The 20781-nt window shown below is 51.9% G+C and overlaps 1 protein-coding gene across 4 annotated transcripts in view; it reads right to left on the reverse strand.

Annotated features, from left to right (window-relative positions):
* FBLN2 (fibulin 2) overlaps positions 1 to 20781 on the reverse strand; it is an 86860-nt gene that overhangs the window by 45777 nt on the left and 20302 nt on the right. For all 4 annotated transcript variants that reach the window (XM_063411346.1, XM_063411345.1, XM_063411343.1 and 1 more), the window contains exon 2: positions 11465 to 12894. In XM_063411346.1, the coding sequence (XP_063267416.1) occupies positions 11465 to 12770 (1306 nt within the window). In that variant the 5' untranslated portion in view covers positions 12771 to 12894. The remainder of the gene's footprint in view (positions 1 to 11464; positions 12895 to 20781) is intronic.

Consider the following 20781-nt stretch of genomic DNA (forward strand, 5'->3'; position numbering starts at 1 on the left):
GGCACAGCTTTCTCCTGACTCCCCCCAGCTGCACAGCCAGGCCCCTGAGCTGGGCCCACATGGAGCCCCCTGCTCTTAATCAGACCAAGACACTGATTTAATAAGGGTTAAACTTCACCCTCTCTGCCCCATGAGAGGCAGGGCCAAACAAACCTGCACTGTGCACCAGAACTGATGGAGCAGCAGAGGGGGGACAGGTTTTGAGAGCAGAAAATTTGCTTTTCATCCTTGGGAGAAGGCACAGAAAAGGCAACACACAGCCCACACTGAGAGTGCCGTGGGCTACGACACCACAAACATCCTCAGCCCCCACTGCCAGCCTGCCTTCTCTCACACTGCACCAACACTTGTTCCCTCTCACTTGCCACGAGCCTTGGCAGCTTTCAGGTTCCGAGTCTGGAGCAGATTCAAGCAGCAAAAGGAAAATCTCAGCAAGGTGGCAGCAAACAGCCAGTCAAAACAAATGAGAGGGGGTTAGGAAACCTCCCTGCTCCATCCTGGGGAGCAGAATCCATCTCCACGCAGCAGCGTGGTGCCCTGGCCTCCAGGACACGGGCTCTTTCCTCAGCCTTGCAGGAGAGTGAGAGAAAGCTTGGACTTGATCATCTCTGAGGTCGTTTCTAACCTTACTGATTCTTTGATTCTATTATATATACACATATGTTTCCTGGCATTAAAATATCAAACAGCAAACTGCTGTGAAGATTTCTTCACTCGTACCAGGACTACACCAGCCTAAGCCAAGCCTTGCTCCAAGACAAGCAGCATTCTGACCCAGAATGAATGCAGCACACAAGGACAATTCTCATGCTAAATCCCTGGGAAACTGTGCAGTTCCTCTGGTTTCAAACTGCCCATAAGGCACAGCACTGACCACAGTGCACATACTTATGTTCAAGGGCATGATTAACTTTCCGTGGGAGTCTGAAGCTGTCTGGGCCACATTTGAAACACAGCAGAGTCAATCTCAGCTCTGTGGCCCCGACAAGGGTGGGGGAAGCTTATTAATCAATCAACAGCAGCTCTTCTCTCCCAAAGGAATGTGTCTGGTGATGCTGGATGAGCAGGCACCAAGTCCCTTCCTGCCTGTCCTGGGAAGAGGAGCTCATTTGTGACCCTCAGCACCGTGTGGTGCCGGGGGCTCGGTGCTATCAGCAGCATCCATAAACGCCCATCACACAGACATCCAGTTTGGGGAACTCACAAACAAAAGAGACAAATGGCTATAATAACGGGTTTATATAGCAATCCACAGTTTATGAGGTATTCGTTTACTACAGATTAACTGGGAGTTCTGGGAGAGGAATTTGAATCTGAGCAAAAATATAACAAACAAGTAAGTGCTTTGTTACTGCAGAGGAAGCCTTGTGAAGCAGAGCAACTGCTGCAGGCCCATGTGAGATGTAAGGAGCTCTTCCTTAAAGACAGCATCTCATCTTTAAAATTTCTTATGCTTAACAGTTGCCCTTCGCCATTTTAAAGTAATATCAGAGGAACAATAGAGCTAAAATGAGTTTATACCTCACTGAAACTAATGGGGTTAACATGGCATTGACAAGACAGGGTCTGACCTTCAAGGTCTTTTTTCAAGGAACAGCATTGACTCCACTTAAAGCTGAGTAACAAGGCAGCACTCTCTGAAACGGCAGGGTCAGATTTCAACGCTGTGTAAATCTGTTCACCATACCCAGAGGAGACTCAGTGTTACCTCACCAAGGTCAGGTCCCATGGCTGGGGGTGCAGTGACAATGCTGCTGATGCTCTGTCTCTGCATGCCCACAGTGATGATGGGCACTGGGGACTGGGGATCAGCCCTGCCCTGCCCTGCTGAACCCCTCTGTGCTCCACAGGAGTGTGCCAGGCTCAGCCCAGCCCAGCCCAGCCCTGCTGAACCCCTCTGTGCTCCACAGGAGTGTGCCAGGCTCAGCCCAGCCCAGCCCAGCCCTGCTGAACCCCTCTGTGCTCCACAGGAGTGTGCCAGGCTCAGCCCAGCCCTGCTGAACCCCTCTGTGCTCCACAGGAGTGTGCCAGGCTCAGCCCAGCCCTGCTGAACCCCTCTGTGCTCCCACAGGAGTGTGCCAGGCTCAGCCCAGCCCTGCTGAACCCCTCTGTGCTCCACAGGAGTGTGCCAGGCTCAGCCCAGCCCTGCTGAACCCCTCTGTGCTCCACAGGAGTGTGCCAGGCTCAGCCCAGCCCAGCCCAGCCCTGCTGAACCCCTCTGTGCTCCCACAGGAGTGTGCCAGGCTCAGCCCAGCCCAGCCCAGCCCTGCTGAACCCCTCTGTGCTCCCACAGGAGTGTGCCAGGCTCAGCCCTGCCCTGCTGAACCCCTCTGTGCTCCACAGGAGTGTGCCAGGCTCAGCCCTGCCCTGCTGAACCCCTCTGTGCTCCACAGGAGTGTGCCAGGCTCAGCCCTGCCCTGCTGAACCCCTCTGTGCTCCACAGGAGTGTGCCAGGCTCAGCCCTGCCCTGCTGAACCCCTCTGTGCTCCACAGGAGTGTGCCAGGCTCAGCCTGGCTGCCCTCTCTGCCACCATTTCTCTGCACACCAAAGTAATCTCACTGGAAAGCAAATGTCACTGGCTGACTCCAAAAGCTCCTGTCCATTTTAACTGGCTGGTTACACTCCTCAAGGATAAGAAAAGCAGTACAATTCTTTTCTCATCTCAGTTAGCTTCACATGGCACCGAGGCAGTGAGAGTCCCTGCCTGCCCCACGCTTTGCTCTCGGCCATGCCACAGCACAAACCTGCTCCTCTTGTCCTGGGGGCCAGGGAGGAAGGACAGAGCACAGACACCACCAGGAAAACACTCCCAGGGCCACAGGCTGAGCAAGGCAGAGTCTGTACCTCAAGAACACACAGCAAAGAACAAACATCACTTCAAAGGATCGTCCAAAACTTCTGACACCACAGCATGGGATTTTGGAAAGTCTCCGTATTTATCTTCCACCAGCAAAACCACCACAGTCAATCCAAACTGATTGGAATTCAACATCCATGGAACTTTCTAATGCAAAGCCAGTCATCACTGATGGCCACTGTGCTTTTCTTTTGATTTTACTGCCGTGAGTTCAGACAGCTCTTATCAACTTTGATCCAGAACCAGGAGAAGTAGTACAAATTTTATCATTATTACATGAGACATTACTTAAGTGTGTGCTATCTTCAATGAAAACAGTTCCTCAGAGTGAATCTCTTACAAAATCACTTGGCCAGAACACTGTAGGTTTGAATCTGGAAATGAAAAGTACTAGTAATTCCATGCAAGGCAATTCCAACACCAGGAAAATTAATGAACATTGCAGAGGGAGGCTTCTTGGATTAGAGGGAGAACTGTATTAATCTTCAGCTGCTTACAGGCCATAAACAAGACGTTTTATAGACATAGCTGCAGAATTACAGTCGGGTGTAAGGAAGCTTTAAAGCCATCAGCTGGAAGCCTGCTGGGCAGACCCTGACAGTCCCTGGCAGGGTGTGGGATGGGTGTGCAGCTCTCCGTGCCACCAGCACACAGTGCACTGCCTCACACTCTAAAGTCTTCCTCCCACTGATTCCTCACCATCATTATTAGAAGTAAAAGAAAGGAAAAAAAGACTCCTTAAACACCATTAAACACTGAGAGCTTCTTGTTCTGCAAGAGAACTCTTTAACCTTACAGGAAGAACCGTAAGAAACCACCATTCCATAAGCTCCATTTTCATTACAGAGATACATTTTCAGGTGTTCTCATTTCCCAGTCACACAGTTCCCTTCTGGAATGACAGACCAGACAAGTTTGGGCACGAGTCCCCCCAGACCAGGCTCAGGGTGTGCTTTGCTGCTCAGGCTTTGCTTTCCAGGGAATTCTCCTCCCCACCTAGGCAAGGTCTGTGTGCCTGGAATGTCTCTGGCACGCAGGAGGTTTGCTATTGTGTGTGACAAATGCTGAGCTACATCCCTGACAGGATGTAATTGGTTCCTCAGGCCCTGCAGGATGTCTCCATCAGAGCACAAACACAAGAACCACTTCAGCTGATTCACCTCGTACAAGATGTGTAACTCTCTAATATGGATCAATTTAACTTGTGCTCAGAAAATGATTCCAGCACGCAGCACACACAATGTCTTCGAAGACTCAGACTGAAATGAACATAAAACAGTGAGAGATGAGAAGGAAACTGAGGTACAGCCAGATTTTCTGGTTGCAAGAGCTCATTCATCTTCTTCTCAATTCTTTTTTTCTGCCTGGGGAGATGGTGTGAATGGCTCCAGAGGACAGGCAGGGCTGGAAAGGGACAGACAGGGCTGGAGAGGGACAGGCAGGGCTGGAGAGGGACAGGCAAGGCTGGAGTGGACAGGGCTGGAGAGGGACAGGGCTGGAGAGGGACAGGGCTGGAGAGGGACAGGCAGGGCTGGAGAGGGACAGGCAGGGCTGGAGAGGACAGACAGGGCTGGAGAGGGACAGGCAGGGCTGGAGAGGGACAGGGCTGGAGAGGGACAGGGCTGGAGAGGACAGGGCTGGAGAGGGACAGGCAGGGCTGGAGAAGGACAGGCAGGGCTGGAGAGGGACAGGACTGGAGAGGACAGGCAGGGCTGGAGAGGGACAGGACTGGAGAGGACAGGCAGGGCTGGAGAGGGACAGGGCTGGAGAGGACAGGGCTGGAGAGGGACAGGCAGGGCTGGAGAGGACAGGCAGGGCTGGAGAGGGACAGGGCTGGAGAGGACAGGCAGGGCTGGAGAGGGACAGGCAGGGCTGGAGAGGGACAGGCAGGGCTGGAGAGGGACAGGGCTGGAGAAGGACAGGCAGGGCTGGAGAGGGACAGGCAGGGCTGGAGAGGGACAGGGCTGGAGAAGGACAGGCAGGGCTGGAGAGGGACAGACAGGGCTGGAGAGGGACAGGGCTGGAGAGGGGACAGGGCTGGAGAGGGACAGGCAGGGCTGGAGAGGACAGGGCTGGAGAGGGACAGGCAGGGCTGGAGAGGGACAGGCAGGGCTGGAGAGGGACAGGGCTGGAGAGGGACAGGCAGGGCAGCCCCAGCACGAGCCCCCTGCCCACCCTGGCTGCCCAGCCTCTCTTCCCACCCCACTGCCCCCACCCGAGCCACTGCCACCACCTCACAGCCACTCCATCACCCTCAGCCACCCCACTGCCACCACAGCATCCCAGGATGGGCAAGGGGGGCTCTGCAGCTGCCTGGCCCCTGGCAAAGGCAGGGAAGGGGAACATGTGCACAGGAGGCTGGCTGGCCCTGAATACAGCACAAATACTCCTTTCTCCTGCCCCTCGCCCAGCCCTTGGCTGGTGTAAACACCCCCGGTGCTTTGGGGTGGCGATTTAGGACTTCCTGGTGGCTTTGGAAGGGAATTGGACATCCCAGGCACAGCACAGACAGATGGGGAAGAGTCAAGAACACATGAAACCTGCTCACACATAAGGGGATCTTTATAAAATCCCAATTACTTGCTGGCGTGTTACCTCAGAATCCCTGAGAGGTAAGAGAAACTGCTCGCTGTGAGGCCCGGGGTAATGAAATTACAAATCCTTTCATGAGTAAGCATGTGCTAGAAAGCCACGGTTATTTGGCCTACATTTTTGAAACTGTTCAAAAGGTTATTGTCTCACAAAATCTGGATCAGGAATTACTACTTACACTTTCCTTTCTCTAACAAGGAGCTGTATTGAGAGTTGGTTTTAATTCCTTGGTGATCGATTAGAATAACAGACACATTGCTGCAAAGAAGTCTCATTTACATTCTGTTTTCTGAAGGAGTTTCAATGATGCATACCAAAAAAATATATTCTCAGATACTTACTATAAATAACCAGCAAATGGAGTCCCCTTGAGAAACCTGGTGAGCCCAGCAGCCTCGCCTGTTCAAGTGGGTAATTAATTTATTCAAGAAAACTCCCACCCCATTTCCATGCTTTGTCAGCAGCATGTCTGAAGTTCAGACCTGAGATTCAGTGTTCTTGTTGCAGACCGTGGATGGAACTGGCTCTGCACAAATGATGATTTTACCTCTACAGAACAGGTACATGGGATGGGCTCTCAAAGGGATTTTGACACCATCCCGGGCTGGCTGCCCAGCTCCTGTTGTATGATGGCAACAATTTGAGATTTAAACTATCTTACTAACTAAACCCCCAGGAGTTAAGGGTGTGTGGAAAGCCCCTGTGTTGGTGGAGAGCCTGTCCCAGGCAGGCGCTGCCCCTGGCTCTGAGCTCAGGGGGGATGGCTGTCCCCTGCACGCCCCTGCAGCTGTGCCTGCTCCATCCTGGTTCACCTGCAGCCATCCTCAGCATCCCCTGGTGCCAGCACTGAGCACGACGGATTTCCTCACACAGAACACTCCCAGCCAGCTGTGTGAGCAATTCCTGTGCTGCAGCACCAATGCACTGCCAGCACAGGGGTCTGACTGCACCTCACCTCACTGTCACCCCAGGGCTGTGTGTGGGACAGGAACTGTGCTCTTCAGAGGGTATTTAATGCAGGCAGGACTGGCAGGAGCTGCAGGAACACACGTTTGTCCCACCTTGCAGACTGTCCCTGCCTGTCGTGGTCCCCAGTGAGTCACACTGAGGGCAGCAGCTGTCACTTTAATTTAGGAGTAACACAGGAAGATGGAGAGCCACCTTCTCACACATCTCTGTTTAAGAGATTGGCAGGTACTGGGGTTTGAGAAGAACAGAACTCAAGATCTGAGCATCCCTTCAGTTATTTAGGCTCTTAGAAGTCGGCAGACGTCTGACTGTGCCAGGCTGCACAGCTTTCAGCAAAGCATGGCACCCACTCCTGGCACTCTGCACACCAGGCTTGTGCCTGATTTTTGCAGCTTTAAAAAGGATCCTCTAAACTGTATTCTCTAACTGAAGACCACCAGTTCAAAGTACAGCTATGGCTTAAAATACCCTTTAAGATAAGGAGCCAAACAGCCCCATAAAAGCCTGACACAGAAGTGCTGGTAGCCAGGAGCTCTATTAACCATGGCCTGTGGCTAATATCTTGGGTTTCAGAGGGAAGATGCACATGAGGAATGGGGGCAGGACGGTGGTGAGGAGGGTTTGGGCTCTGTGGGGGAATTCCTGCAGAGAACAACATTCCCAGTGCAGAGCCTGCAGCTCTGAAGCCCAGCCAGCTGGAAAAGCAGCAGCAGGACCTGCCCCAGGGCAGCTCCCAAGCACGGCCAGGCAGGCAGCAGCCACGCAGCAACACGTCCAGAGACACCCCAGACACAAAGCCCAGAGCAGCAGCACTGACCCCAAAGGCACGGCCCTGCCTGGGGCAGCTCTGCACACGGGGAATGCAGCAGCTGCCCGGGCTGGGGGCTGCAGCAGCCCCACCTTGCCCCACTCCTCACGGGGACTGCTCCAGGCACGGGACAGAGCTGATGCTGCACCCCTGGAAGCAGAGTAGAGGAGAGCCAGGAATGCAGCAGCTGCCCGGGCTGGGGGCTGCAGCAGCCCCACTCCTCACGGGGACTGCTGCAGGCACGGGACACAGAGCTGATGCTGCAGCCCCTGGAAGCAGAGCTGAGGAGAGCCAGGTCACATCTGTGCCTGCAGGTTGGATCCTCTGGCTGCTGTTTATTGCAGAGCCTGTGAACAATTACTCTGAGAGTGCTCCTCTGTGTCATTGGGCAGGTTTGGGTTTTCCTTGCACCTCTGCTCACACATCCATGCCTGAGGTGACAGGGGAAGGGGTGCAGGGAAGGCTGGGCACCAGCAGCCATGAGGGAATCAGCCCCCACATACCCTACACGGGATTCTTCATTAACAGAAATGGTTGAATTCTTTCCTTTTTTTCCTCCTAAACTAGCATCTGGCTGCTTAATAAAGTACAAAAGCCGTTTTTGGCAGAACAGATAGACACTATTTAATTTGATAGTATTTTAGTCTTTCTGCAATTATCTCACGCTGCCTTATTCCCATTCATGCTACCTCAGAGCTCCACAGCAAGCACTGAACACTGTCACCCCGGCTGTAACTCCTGCTGATTCACACTTGCTGGCCCAGGGGCGTTTTCTCCTCGCACACCAGCCTCCTGAGGGTTATTTTTATTCCTCAGATATCCTATTTTGAGGCTCAAAGCTGATTTCTTCCTGTTACGGAAAGGACTGGGATAAAGTAGAGAACACAGGATTAAGCCTGAGGTAATTCAAGTAGAAATGAGACAACGCTTCACCTAACAGCAAAAAACACAAAGAAATTGCAAACAGAGCTTGTTTCTGAAGGACTCTCCCACCTCTGGTGCTTTTTATGGTGGCAGTAAGAGGGACAGAGGGTGGCTGTGCTCAGGTCTGCTTTCACAGATTCATAGAGCATCCAGGTTTGGAGAGACCAAAAGGATCACCAACCCACACACGGATCTGTCTGTCCTCATTTCAGAAACCCAAGGTCATCTCTCCCCAGGAGTTTCAGGATCAGCACACATGCAGCAGGTGGGCTGGTTGGAATCTCAGCTACATCCTCAGAAGTTTCACAGGAGCCTCCTGGTCAGGATCACCTGCAATAAATGCCACTCTCACATCCACTGATCTCAGCTCACAGACCGGTGCAATTCACTTCAGCCCGAGAACAATTATCTTTATCTGCACAAGCCACCACAATAAAAAAAAATCACCAGTTGTGGAGGAGTTTAAGTGGAAAAAACACCTCCACTCTGAGATATGACAGGTCCAGCTAGACCCAAAGTGCTGCTGAGCCTGCCAAAACCAGAATGCAAATCATGAAGCATTCCCAGCGAGGCTGCTTGCTACCTGAGTTATTTACCCAAGGAGCAGCACTCTACTGCCAGAGCATGGGGAAATGGAGGGAAAATCAGAACTGAATTTGACACTAAGTTCTTGAAGTATGTTTTAGCCAGCCCTGCCCTGATCAGGGCATTTCTAGGATGAGAAAATGGGCAATACAGAAATTAGAATGCCCCTGTTTGCTGCTCCTGCAGTAAGTGACAGGGTAAGATCAATGTTTGGAGAGAGACTGTGTAAAGAGAGCAGTCTCCATTAATCTCATCCCTGCCCATGGTGAAAGCACTTAATTTACACTTTCTCAGCTGAGTAATTACCTCTGCTGTACCCTCCCAGCTCCTTCAGGAAGGGAGTAACCAGCACTTGCACAGGGGTCTGTGTGCTGCTGCAGGGAGCCCTCCTCAGTCCAGCCCCACACCCAGGGCAGAGCAGTGCCCTCCAAACTTTCCTAAACTCTGGGGGAAAAGAAACACTAAACAAAACATACAAATAAATCTAGAATGGCCATGGAGTGACAGAAATGTACCCCAGAGCACTCTGCTGAGAGCTGGGCCAACAAAGCCCTGCACACTGCCAGAGTGGCTGCAGCCTCATCAGGGAACAGCACAACAGCCCCACAGGATGTGAAAATCAGGAGATTGATGTGCTTTACGTCATACTGATGATTCCTGAAGGGAGAAACCAAGTTATTTGGCAATTCTAGTAGATTCTGTCATTCCACAGTCGGAAATACACGCACAGAATCTATGTTTTCATTCTGTATCTGTAGGAGAGATTAATTTTTCTTTCAAGTCTGACTAATATCTTCACTCCCCCTCCACCACTGGCTCAGGAGTCACCCAAGACACAAGATGTATGTGTTTTATTACTCGGAGCATATGGAGCTGCTCCCATGAATCACAACCACGTCAATTAAAACAGCAGAAGGAGTGGAAACACTGCTTTCCCCGGGCACCATGAGCACTGCTCATGGCAAAAAGACCCCTCATTCTGGGAGAGGGGGCTGTAGCTCCCCCATTCCTGCAGGGAATGGTGGGGCAGGTCCCCTGGCAGGGCTGGGGGTGATGGACACGGTGTGCTGGCACCAGGGCTGGCTCCCAGGACGTGCAGCAGCTCCGTGGGGCAGGGCAGCCTCAGAGCTGCCCCTGTCACAGAGTTCTGTGCTCCCATGGGACATTTATTTCTCATTCCTACCTCTGCAATATTTAAGGGAAATCACAGGTATCTCAGCTAAGGGGAAAGTGGCACCCAGTGATTCCCAAGGCTGCTTCTGTCAGCTGAACAATTCCTGCCTGACATGCCATCCATCACATCGTGCTCCAGGCATCTGAACCTAATCCAGCCCCCAAGCAGACCTGTCCCAGCCTAGCAGTTCCTGTGATCACAGACTGCAAATCACCCAAGCACACTCTAAAATCCAGTACTCAGCTCTGCTGCTGAACACTTTTCATCCCAATAGACTTTCTGAAACCCTTTCATTGAAGAATTCAAGGTCCTCCACCCACTTTTCCTTTTTTGAAAGAAAAAGAAAGGGAAATTTAATTTTAAAGAAAATCTTCTTTGAAGTTACATCAGGTTACTGTGTGTCAGTCCTAACTCGGGCCCACGTATCACACACAGCCTTGGTGCACAGCTCAGATTTTGAGGTAGGCTGGAGCAAATAAAAGGGAAGTCAAAGGAAAAGGAAAAAGCTGCCATGTCCATCCTTGGACCTGGCACACTTTCTGTCTGAACAGCCACCAGTGCTGCTTGGGACTTGAGAGTGAGCTCCAGATCTGATCTCCTCTTCCCATCTGCCTTAAGCTTCTCCAGGAGATGGACTGGCAGCTCAGGATTTCAAGGCTACCTACCCAGCCCAGGAGAAACACCACTGCCAAGGGACTCACCAGGATCCCTGCAAGCACCCTCCAGCTGAGTGTCGTGAGAACACTCTGTGCCACATCGTGGAAGAGGAGGTACTGCTCTTGATTTGATGGAAAATGAATTGGAAACATGAGCTGTACATGTGCTAATTTCCAGCGATGAAGTTTGCATTCATTACAGTAATGAGCACTGCATAAAGCGTGTAATCAACATCCCCTGCAGATGTCAAGAGGAATCCAGAGGCACGGAGGAAATACGTATGCTTGCCACAGCTGATCATAAACATCATCAATTTCCAGCCCCAAAAAGCAAGAGAGGGCCCTTTTTCTCCCTGCTAGTGCCCAGGGGTATTTGAGTATATCTCTCAAGGTTCTTGAACTAATGAGCTTAGACAGGCTTTCAGCCATGAGATAAATATTACAAGTGCTCTAAATATTTTTGTTTAGAAAGGGAAAGCAGAACTGTTTCACTTCCTTCCCAGAAGAAGACAAAAGCTACAAATGTGATTACACTGAGTTGGTAACTGGAGATAAGTAATTAAATCCTTCTGTGTAGAGGAAGATGTTTCTTTACCATCACAACAGAAGTTAAAAGCCAGTAATTGGAGGAAAATGCCAGAGCTTAATAAATCATCATCCAAAATAAAGTTAAAACACCAGAAAACTCTATCCACCATCTGTGAAATCATAGCAAGGTGAGCAACAGTGAAATGGCACCTGTTCTGTGAAACCAAACACAAGGCACCTCCTGAAGGGATGGAGGAAGGTTGGTGGAGGTTTGGTTGATTTCAACACAGAAAGAAAACACAGCAGAGGACAAGCACCAATGCTATCGTGAGTAAGAGTTCTCCAGACACCACACTGGAGCAGTTCTTACCTTCTGGCAGCCTGGGGTTGGCGTGGATGGAGTTGGGGTCGCCGTCCTCCTCGGGATGGTACCGGTACAGCGTCTGCGACTGCTTCGGGGAGGCCTGGCTGCGCTCCTCCTCCAGGGCAACGGGAGGAGAGGTGCTTGCACTGAACTTCACCCTGGGGAACTCATTCCCCTCCAGGCTCTCCTGGGGTGACCTTGCTGAGCTCGGCTCTGTGGAGTTCACCTCTTCCAAGCCCTGATACACGCTGTCCTCTGGCTCCTCCTTCCTGGCGTGCTTTTTCGTTTTGGAGTGGGGGGCTCTTTCTTGCTGGTGCCTCTCCTTGTTCCCTTGGGGTGTCCTCTGCAGCTCCTCCGGGCGCTGCGGTGCCGGGGTGGTGTTTGTGGTGGTGGCCGTGGCCGTGGTGGTGGCCGTGGCGGTGGCCGTGGTGTGCCGCGGGGCAGCCCCGGTGGTGGCCGGGGCCTGCTGGCGCGTGCCCTGGCGCGGCGAGGGCGCGGTGGTGCGGGGTAGCCGGCGGCGCTCGCCGCGCTCCGTGGCCGTGTCCTGGGCCCGGGGCTCGGCCGAGGGAGCCACGCTGCCCGCAGGGTAGTCGTAGTCCTCGCCCTGCTCGTGGCTGAGGCTCTCGTGCTCCAGGTGGGACGAGTAAGCGCTGAACTTCTTCGGAGACTCCAGCTGGGTGTTGTCTCCCTCGGAGGCCTCCTGGTCGTAGCTGTAGGGATCGTCGTAGTGCCTCTCGGGCTCGCCGTCCTCGGCGTCCCCCGGGCTGGCCGTGTTCAGGGAGGACGCGTCGCAGCCGGGCAGCTGGTAGCACATCAGCTCCCCGCCGGCGTTGGGGCAGTGGCACACCTTGCAGGGGGGCATGTGGAAGGTGTGCCCCGCCACGTACTTCTGCCCCTGGTGCAGGCAGCCGATGCGGCCGCACTGCGGGCACCCGTCGGCCGGCACCACCGCGTCGATGCAGTTCGGGGGCAGCTCCGGGCACAGCATGAACTGGCAGCTGATCTTGCCGCCGCCCTTGGGGCACGAGCACTCGGTGCTGCCGAAGTCCACGAAGTAGGACTGCCCCTCGGGCACCTTGCCGTTGACGAAGCCCACGTTGACGCAGTCGTAGTACTGGTAGCCCTCGCAGGTGCAGCCGTGCTGCAGGCACGTGGCGCAGCACTCGCCGGGCTCCAGCACGTCCTCGATGCAGTTCTCCAGGGGCTGGCACTCGGCGCCCGTGCAGTCCCGCTGCGCCTGGCAGCAGCCCGGGCACAGCAGCAGCAGCAGCAGGGCGCCCCAGGGGCCGTGCCAGCCGCGGGCCCTGGCCATGGTCTCCCCAAGGAAGGCGGCTCCTCTCCAAGCCCGCACCGTCAGCCCTGGCTGCTCTCCGGGAAGGCTGCGGCTCCGGCTCCCAATCCGCAGCGGTTTCCTGAGTTACCTTTTCTCATAGATCCTGGAGTTATGAAAGAAAACTCTGTTAAAGACTACACTCGGCACATATCCTGTTAAACATTAGAGGTCTTTAAAAGTCGGGACGGAATCCAACATCTGGAAACCTAAGGACAAAAATTAATCACAATGTCTTCCAAGCATTAGAGGCACTAAGTTTGGAGCTGGATGCTTCCCCCACCCCTAGTTTGAAAAAGGAAGGGAGAAAAAATGGTTGTAACTGTTCTGTTTTGAATCTGTTGACAAAACATACATATTTCAATAAAAAGAAGGCCCTTCTTTATACTTCAATGCCTTTTTGTTAATCTTTCCAGCTAAAAAGATTTTTTGGCAGAGAATAAGTAAATACACAGTTCTTCCTCTGCAGATATGAGCTTAAGATAATTATTCTTTATGTTTTAATTACAAAGACTCAAATCTTAAGGAATTTTTATAGACAAAACTTAGCCTTGGGACGTGAGAATTTGTCTGTACACACGTTAGCTCAAAATCTGGATTTTTTCCTGCTGCCTTCCCCCACTGAGCAATCTCTCGCACTTCAGTCTTCAGCAGTAACAGTTATTTCTTTGCTCCAGCAGGGCTAAAATAGAACTTCTTTGTGTGTTGCGGTTACTCTGCGGTTACACATCGCATTAACTATCCTGTAATACATATTAAGGGCCGGATCCTCGCTCACTGAGGTTGGCACAGCTCCACAGCAGGACTCTGGTGCACAGAGGGATCCACTCCAACCTCACTGGAGGGCATTTACTGCAGCTGAGGATGTGCCACCACTGGCAACCACTTCTTGTAGTTGTGACTACACCAGCAGGACTTTTTGGTGAATTGCTATATATGAACACAAAATATAGATCTATACATACGTGAACTGGCGTAATAACACTTTGTTAAAGTGCCCTGAAGAAGAGAAAACGGTTTGCTTTTTAAATACTAAGCCCTTTGAGCATCAAAAAGTTCAGGGGTTAATCCTGGAAGCTGTTGTCCTTTATATCAAAATCACGCTCACAAAGCCACACAATTAACACGGAAAACCACTTACAACAACAAAACAACTTGCCTATAGAATTTTATAGAACCAGCAATGTGATTATGTTCCCAGGACCCCTCCCACTACCAAAAAACAACAACCCTAAAACATTTATCTAGGGGGTAGAACACAGCCACATCACCCAGAACAATGAACCACACACGCAACAGGAGTTGTGCCAGAAAATCCATTCAGAAAGATTACTTCTCCCATTCAAAGGGGCTTCCAACAAGTCTGCTCAGTCCCTCTGGCAGGAGGCCAGGCTGTGGGGAAAGCGTGCCTGTTCTGATAAGATATGGACAATCTGTGCTAAGAATTTCCACAGTTCTGCCCTGGAATCCCAATTACTTCAGTACCCTATATACAGAGACAGGATTCTTACAAATGTAGGTGTCCTACTAGTAATTTGAGTATATTAGCTGAGTGTGCTAAAGGAGAGTGATTGAAGGAAAAATAAAATTGTCAGAAAATACAATAATGCCTTGGAAGAATCTCTCTTTTTCAGAATCTCACTGCTCTCAAAATGAGACTATTTCTCACAAAGGAGAATTTTCAATATGTGGTGCTGACATTATTTCTTCCAAACGCAGCCCAGGAATTAATAATTTACCCTGCTTTCTGCAGCTTTTCCAGGCAGTCCAAATTTGTAATTGTTACATTGCTTTAGCAGGGAAATAATGAATGGGAGGACAACCACTGATAACTCCTGTAAGGGGCTCCCAGCAGGGTTTTGTCACATCCCCTCCCACGGGACCTGCTGGCTTGGATGCCTCAGTGCGTGCCTGTCCCCTGGGCAAACCCCTGAGCTCAGCTCTGCCCTGGCCACATTCCCTTTCCACATCGGGCTTCCCACGGAGCCCCAGCACCCAGCCTGGGCCACCTGGGAGTCACAGGTCTGGCAGCCCCTGTGTGCACCAGGGCAGGGCCAGGCATCACCTGTGGGACAGGTAAGGGGTGGGCTGAGCCCCCCTCAGCCCAGCCAGCCTGTGCTGGGGCACAGCTCCAGGGGAAGGGCTCCCCAGAGCTCCTCAGACACACACTCAGACTCCTCACAGGAACCCCAGTGGTCCCTGTGCTGAAGCAAGAGGCAGAAGCAGTCATCACCCACAGAGAGCTCCAGGACAGCTGAGGGTTTGTCACAGGACAGTCCTGCTGTGGTGGAAGAGCTGTGCCCCGTGCTGTCACCTCCTGGCCCCTCACCCCCGCCCGTTTCTGTCCCAGGGCTGGTTTGCTTGTCTGGGTGCCCTCCTCTGTTCCCATCCTTGCTGCCTTGCCTCTCGCCCACGGAGAGCCCAGGGAGTCCTGGCAAGCCCTGTCCCTGCGCCCTGCTCCCCACACCTCCTGCCCCGTGCCCTGCTCAGGCCCCCCGTGCCCTTCTCTTCCCACATCCCTCACCACTTGGCTTTTCAAGCCTAACTGATAAGGCTGACATCCCTAGAAACCCTTCCTCCATGAAGGACACCACAGCCTTCCCTCTCCTCAGGCTCACTGTCCTTCCTCAGAGGCTCCTTGCTTCTGGTGCAATGGCTCCAACCAAAAGTATCTTTTATTCCTTTAAACCGCTGAGTTTCCCTGTGCTTTCTCCATCTGTTTCCCACACCCATCACTCCCCCAGCCCATAACTCACAGATCAAAGGGACAGCCTCTGCTTCGGGCACAGAGAAACCCATCCTTGAGGGGAGCCCCACGGAGCCCCCCTGCACTCAGAGCTGTGCTCACAGCCCAGCAGCTGATGTGCCACCTCTGCACCCTGCCCTTCCCCAGCACTGCCACAGTGCTCCGGGACAGCAGCTCCTCACGGGGGAATGCAGCCAAAGCTGCAGCTGTAAATAAAGGTGTCTGAACAAAGGGTGACAAACCCACGCGTCTCTGTAGGATGGGGAGTTTATTACCAGCAGATGTTACTGCAATAGTTTGTTTCCATTAACTGTTTTAATGCTTTCCTTTATGTCCTTTTACACAACTGGGGCACTACACAAGGGCTTCACTAAAATGACAATTGTTTCTTTGTACTCTCACCAATGTCCTTCACCCACTCTCACCAACATCACTGATTTCTGCTGTTCCATCAAATAACAAATTAAGCCCTGCACACCTAAAATAAAAGTCTTTCAAATCTCTGCTGAAAGCTTTACAGAGTTCTGCAAGGGAACCATGTGCCACTTGTGCCAGCCCTTCATGTCCCAGGAGAATTCCATTCATGTCCAGGTGGAATTTCCTAACCTGTATATCCTGCTCTGCTTTGGTTCAGGGGCTGACCCTGCTGGCTTTACTGGGTTTTACTGGGCCAGTATTAAAGAAGTTGTTGCTATTCCTGTGCTCCTGACACCTCTGAGCAAGCAGGAGTGCCCATGCAAGAGAGGGGCAATGCTCTGGAGTGAGAGTGGGTCCCTCAAATCCCACCCAGGCAAACACGTGAGGTGAACCAGCACGATGGTCACACTGCTGCAGCTCCTCACGCCTCGATTCCTTCTTTAAAAAGTATTCCTAGGAAAGGCAGAGTAAAGACACCTTGTGGAAAACCAGCTTTAAAAAGAGTCCAGATAAGCATGAACTGCAGGCACACATTTTCCTGCAAAAGAAAAGCAGATGAACCCAGTGTCTGTGTGATAGGATATCCAAGGCTAACAGCAGCAGCCATCAAAATTATAACTAGTCCTGGCTGAAAAACATCATATTCCTGTCTCCTGGCAGGGGAATAAAACAAGATTTCAAGATGCTTATTTCAATTCGGTTTGGAGCCAAAAAGTTATAAATTTTGACATTTTTGCAAAACAATATACTCCGAGTGACTTACTTCAATCAAAGCCACAACATAAAACCAAAAGGAAGAATGTTGACTTGATTAAAATTGTTCAGTCATATTACTCAAAAATGTTGATGAAACCAGTGTGTTCCCACAGAAGAGCTAGACATTTTAAATGTGCAACTTCTTTAAATTAGGAGGAGCATTTTATTGGGAGATTCTTTTTCCAGATGGTTTCATTTCAGTGCTGAACCAGAAGGCTCATTCTAGGCAAGCAGAGGTGACAGGAGGCACTCTCCTTCAGAGCTTTCACACAAAGACAGCCTCTCTGTGTGGAGGGTGCCCAGAGACGTGCAGGAGGTGGGCACATGTGGAAGAGAGACTACAGGAGCAACAGCATTCTACAAATGTTCACTGAACAACGGGAGGCAGCCATCTATAAACACAAAGCAGTAAAGAGAATAAATCCAGTGCACTCTAGGAGAACCCACTGATTCCCATCGTTAGGATGTACCTGTGATTTCAGCAGTTGCAGCTCCCTGTGAAGAGGTTCAGACACAACAGTTCTTCTCTCTGTCCCACCTCTCAGGCCCTCCCTGAACTGCCATTTTCGAGGATGACAGTAACAGAAACGCTGGTTTGACCTGTGTCTCCTACTTTTGGGAGTGAGCAGGGCCAGATCCAGGCTGATGGAAGAGAGGAGGTGGCAGCCCTCAGTGCAGTCCCTGCTGGACCGGGAGCACACACCCTGCTGTGTACCTGCCCACAAATCCAGGGTTCAGACACACACAGGTAAAACCTGTGGGAAAGCCAGTGCAGGGCTGGCACCCACCACCCGAGCACCAAGCAAGTTCATCAGCCTGCAGAGCTGCCATGAGCAATTCCCCTGGGCTTCCCAGGGCCACCACCTGGACCTGGCTCTGCAGCTCCAAGCTGTACACGAGAAGGGACCAGACACAGAACACAGCGCTGCCCTGTGCTGGTGCCTCTCCTGGGGATGCTGAGTCTTCTCCCAGGCGTGAAAGCTCTGCAGAGAGCAGGGCAGCAGGCAGCAGCACATGTGCACACCCATCCCGAGCAGCAAGGGAATGTAATTCCCGGTCTGAGATTTTCACACCTCTCCCCAGCCAGAGCTCGGGGCTGCTGCGGCTGCCAGCAGCTCCTCACTGCCTGCGGTCACTGAGGGTGGAAGAAGGGAGGGGACGGAAGGAAATGACAAGTTAAAAACAATCCCTTTTAAATGCAAGAGAAAATGGAAATTTGTGAGAGCATTTGAAGCTTGCACGAAAACCAGAAAAAAACCCTAAACTCAGTAACTCCTGGCTGGGCTGTGCCAGCCTATGCATTAGATCTTCCTTTCACACCCTCTGTGATCTCACCAGGTGCTGGAAGGGATTGCTGAGGGAAGGAAGGGAAGGGATTGCTGAGGGAAGGAAGGGATTGCTGCTCTCCTCACAGAGGGAACTATTCACCAAGAGGATGAATGAAAAGGGAGAAGTGTTCCCAGGGCCCATCATCTCTGCCTGCAGATTCAAGGAATCTGAGCTGAGCTGAACCCGTGTTGGGCAGAAGGACCTGAGGGCTAGGATAAACCTCAGGGCAAATCCCAATCCCACGAGCTGCTTTTTGTTACTGAAAGTAAAGCACTCTGGAGTTGTCAACACTCTGGTTCTTGGCTAAACAAGCCCATGTTCAGGAGTCATAGCTTTTGCAGGCAGCTTTGTTTTCAATAAGGAATCAGTTATCATTAACTCCCTTCCCATGGAAAAGCTTTTTAAAATGGACATTTGGGAGTCTGGAGGAGTTTTACTTAATCCAACAGCGAACTCGAGAGGAGGCAAACAAGAAGAAAGCAGGATGGGATCAAAACTCACCCAGCCTCTCCAAAGAACTCCGGTAGGAACTCCCTTCCCAGCAGAAGCACCTCAGGCAGAGATGCTCCAGAAGCTTCCCAGGCCATTCCCACACTCAAACCCAACCAGGAACCTCTCACTGTAGTACTGGGAAAGAATCACCCGAGGTATTTCAGCTGGGGTAGCCAAGCACTAACAGAAGTGACCAGGCAGCTCTGGGACTTTACTCTTCCAGAATGTGCAGCATTTGAAGGCTTCTTGAAGTCTCAGAGAGTGAAGGCAGCCTTTCTGCAAGGGAATGACAGAGCCAGGGAGGGGGGAATTGTGTCTTGGGGCTGTTGTGTCAGTGCTCCCCTTCAGCCCAGCCCAACAGGGCAGGTACTTGGATGGCAGAGGAGTGAAATTCTGTGTCACTGCAAGCTGCTGGTGCAGCAGATCCAAAGTGAGCCAGAGAGGAAGGGCTGGCACAGCACACAGGGAGCTCAGCACAGGGCTGTGCAGGGACCAGGGCAGAGGGGACAGGGCTCTGCCATGGGGACCCCAAAGAATTGACCCTGGGATGGAGCCCTGAAAAACTGACCCTGGGATGGAGCCCTGAAAAACCAACCATGGGATGGATCCCAAAAAACTGACCCTGGGATGGATCCTGAAAAACTGACCCTGGGATGGAGCCCTGACAAACTGACCCTGGGATGGAGCCCTGACAAACTGACCCTGGGATGGATCCTGAAAAACTGACCCTGGGATGGAGCCCTGAAAAACCGACCATGGGATGGATCCCTGACAAATTGACCACAGGATCCCTGACAAACTGACCCTGGGATGGAGCCCTGAAAAACTGACCCTGGGATGGAGCCCTGAAAAACTGACCCTGGGATGGAGCCCTGACAAACTGACCACAGGATCCCTGACAAACTGACCACAGGATCCCTGACAAACTGACCCTGGGATGGATCCCTGACAAACTGACCACAGGATCCCTGACAAACTGACCACAGGATCCCTGACAAACTGACCACCAGGTTCCTCTCTGGACAATGCACAGGGGGCTCAGCAAAGTCCTGTCAGCTGGGCCGGGGTCACAGCTCTGCTGCAGAAGGAGCCAAACTCTTACACTGGAGTGAAAATAAACGTGTTTGCTGTTGATCCACGGTTTTTTCTCTTCTTTTTACATCACCACGTTTCAGGTGACTATATATACTCCTCAAAAACACAATTAAATAATCCAGCTATTTCCACACCAGCCAAAGAAATCTGGGAAAAGATTAAAGCAAACTCAGCAACAGCCACTCAAAAATGTTTCCCAAGGCACAGCCAACAAAAACTTGTCAAAGCTCATAAGTTATGAACTAATTTGCACAGGGAGAGCTCTTTTGGCAGCAGGCAGGTCCCTGAGCTCCACAGCACCTCGAGCAGCCGCACACAAGTGGAGACAGCCTGGAGATGGGGCAGCACAGCTCCCAGGAGCCAGCACCAGCTCTGGCCTCAGGTGAGCACTGTCAATACTCGAGGCTGCTATGGCAAGTGAAAGACAGAACTTTTTCTCATTGATTTAAAGAGCTGCACTCCTCTCTTCCCTCTCAGGAAGGAACAAATGCCTAGTTTCCAAGATGTTCCCCATTACTCAGATATTTACCATTTCCCACCAAAAATAGCTCAAGCACAACCCCTGCACAATCTCATAACCGTGCCCCTCAAATATATCCTTTCAAGATCCTGGACTAGATTTCTGTCTCCCTGCTTCCTTTCTCTAATCTCCTCCAGGATGCTCCAGCCCCCTGCCCCTTCCCAGTTTTACAGAGCTCCCATTTGAGGGCTGCAGAGCCTCTCTCCAAGGAGGGAGCCTGTGTAGCCTCGGGGACAGGGGCATGCAAAACCCCAGAGGTCATTCCCACTCCCTCTGGGACCCCCTCTCCCCATGTCTCCCTTCCTCCACAGGAGAACTCTGGTACTACTCAGATCCCTCTGTAAGCAGCAAATTTAAGTTTTGGGTTTGTTTCCTAAGCCAGTCCTCAATCACACCCTTTGAACCCCACTGCCCTGAGCAGTGACAGCAGCACAGACCTTTGGGAAATGTGGTGGCTGCAACATCTGGGCACTCCCTGCCTACTTCAGGCAGCTCTTTCAAACAGTTCAAACTGAAAGCTCCCCCACCCCCATCTAAAATCCAAATTAGGCCAAAGAACGCCTGCCATTTAACTGACAGCTTAGCAAGTGGCCTTTCCTGCCCTGTGCCAATTTGGAAATAATTACCGGGGGTTTTCC

This window comes from Prinia subflava, chromosome 14, assembly GCF_021018805.1.
Source record: "Prinia subflava isolate CZ2003 ecotype Zambia chromosome 14, Cam_Psub_1.2, whole genome shotgun sequence".
NCBI classification, from domain to species: domain Eukaryota; kingdom Metazoa; phylum Chordata; class Aves; order Passeriformes; family Cisticolidae; genus Prinia; species Prinia subflava.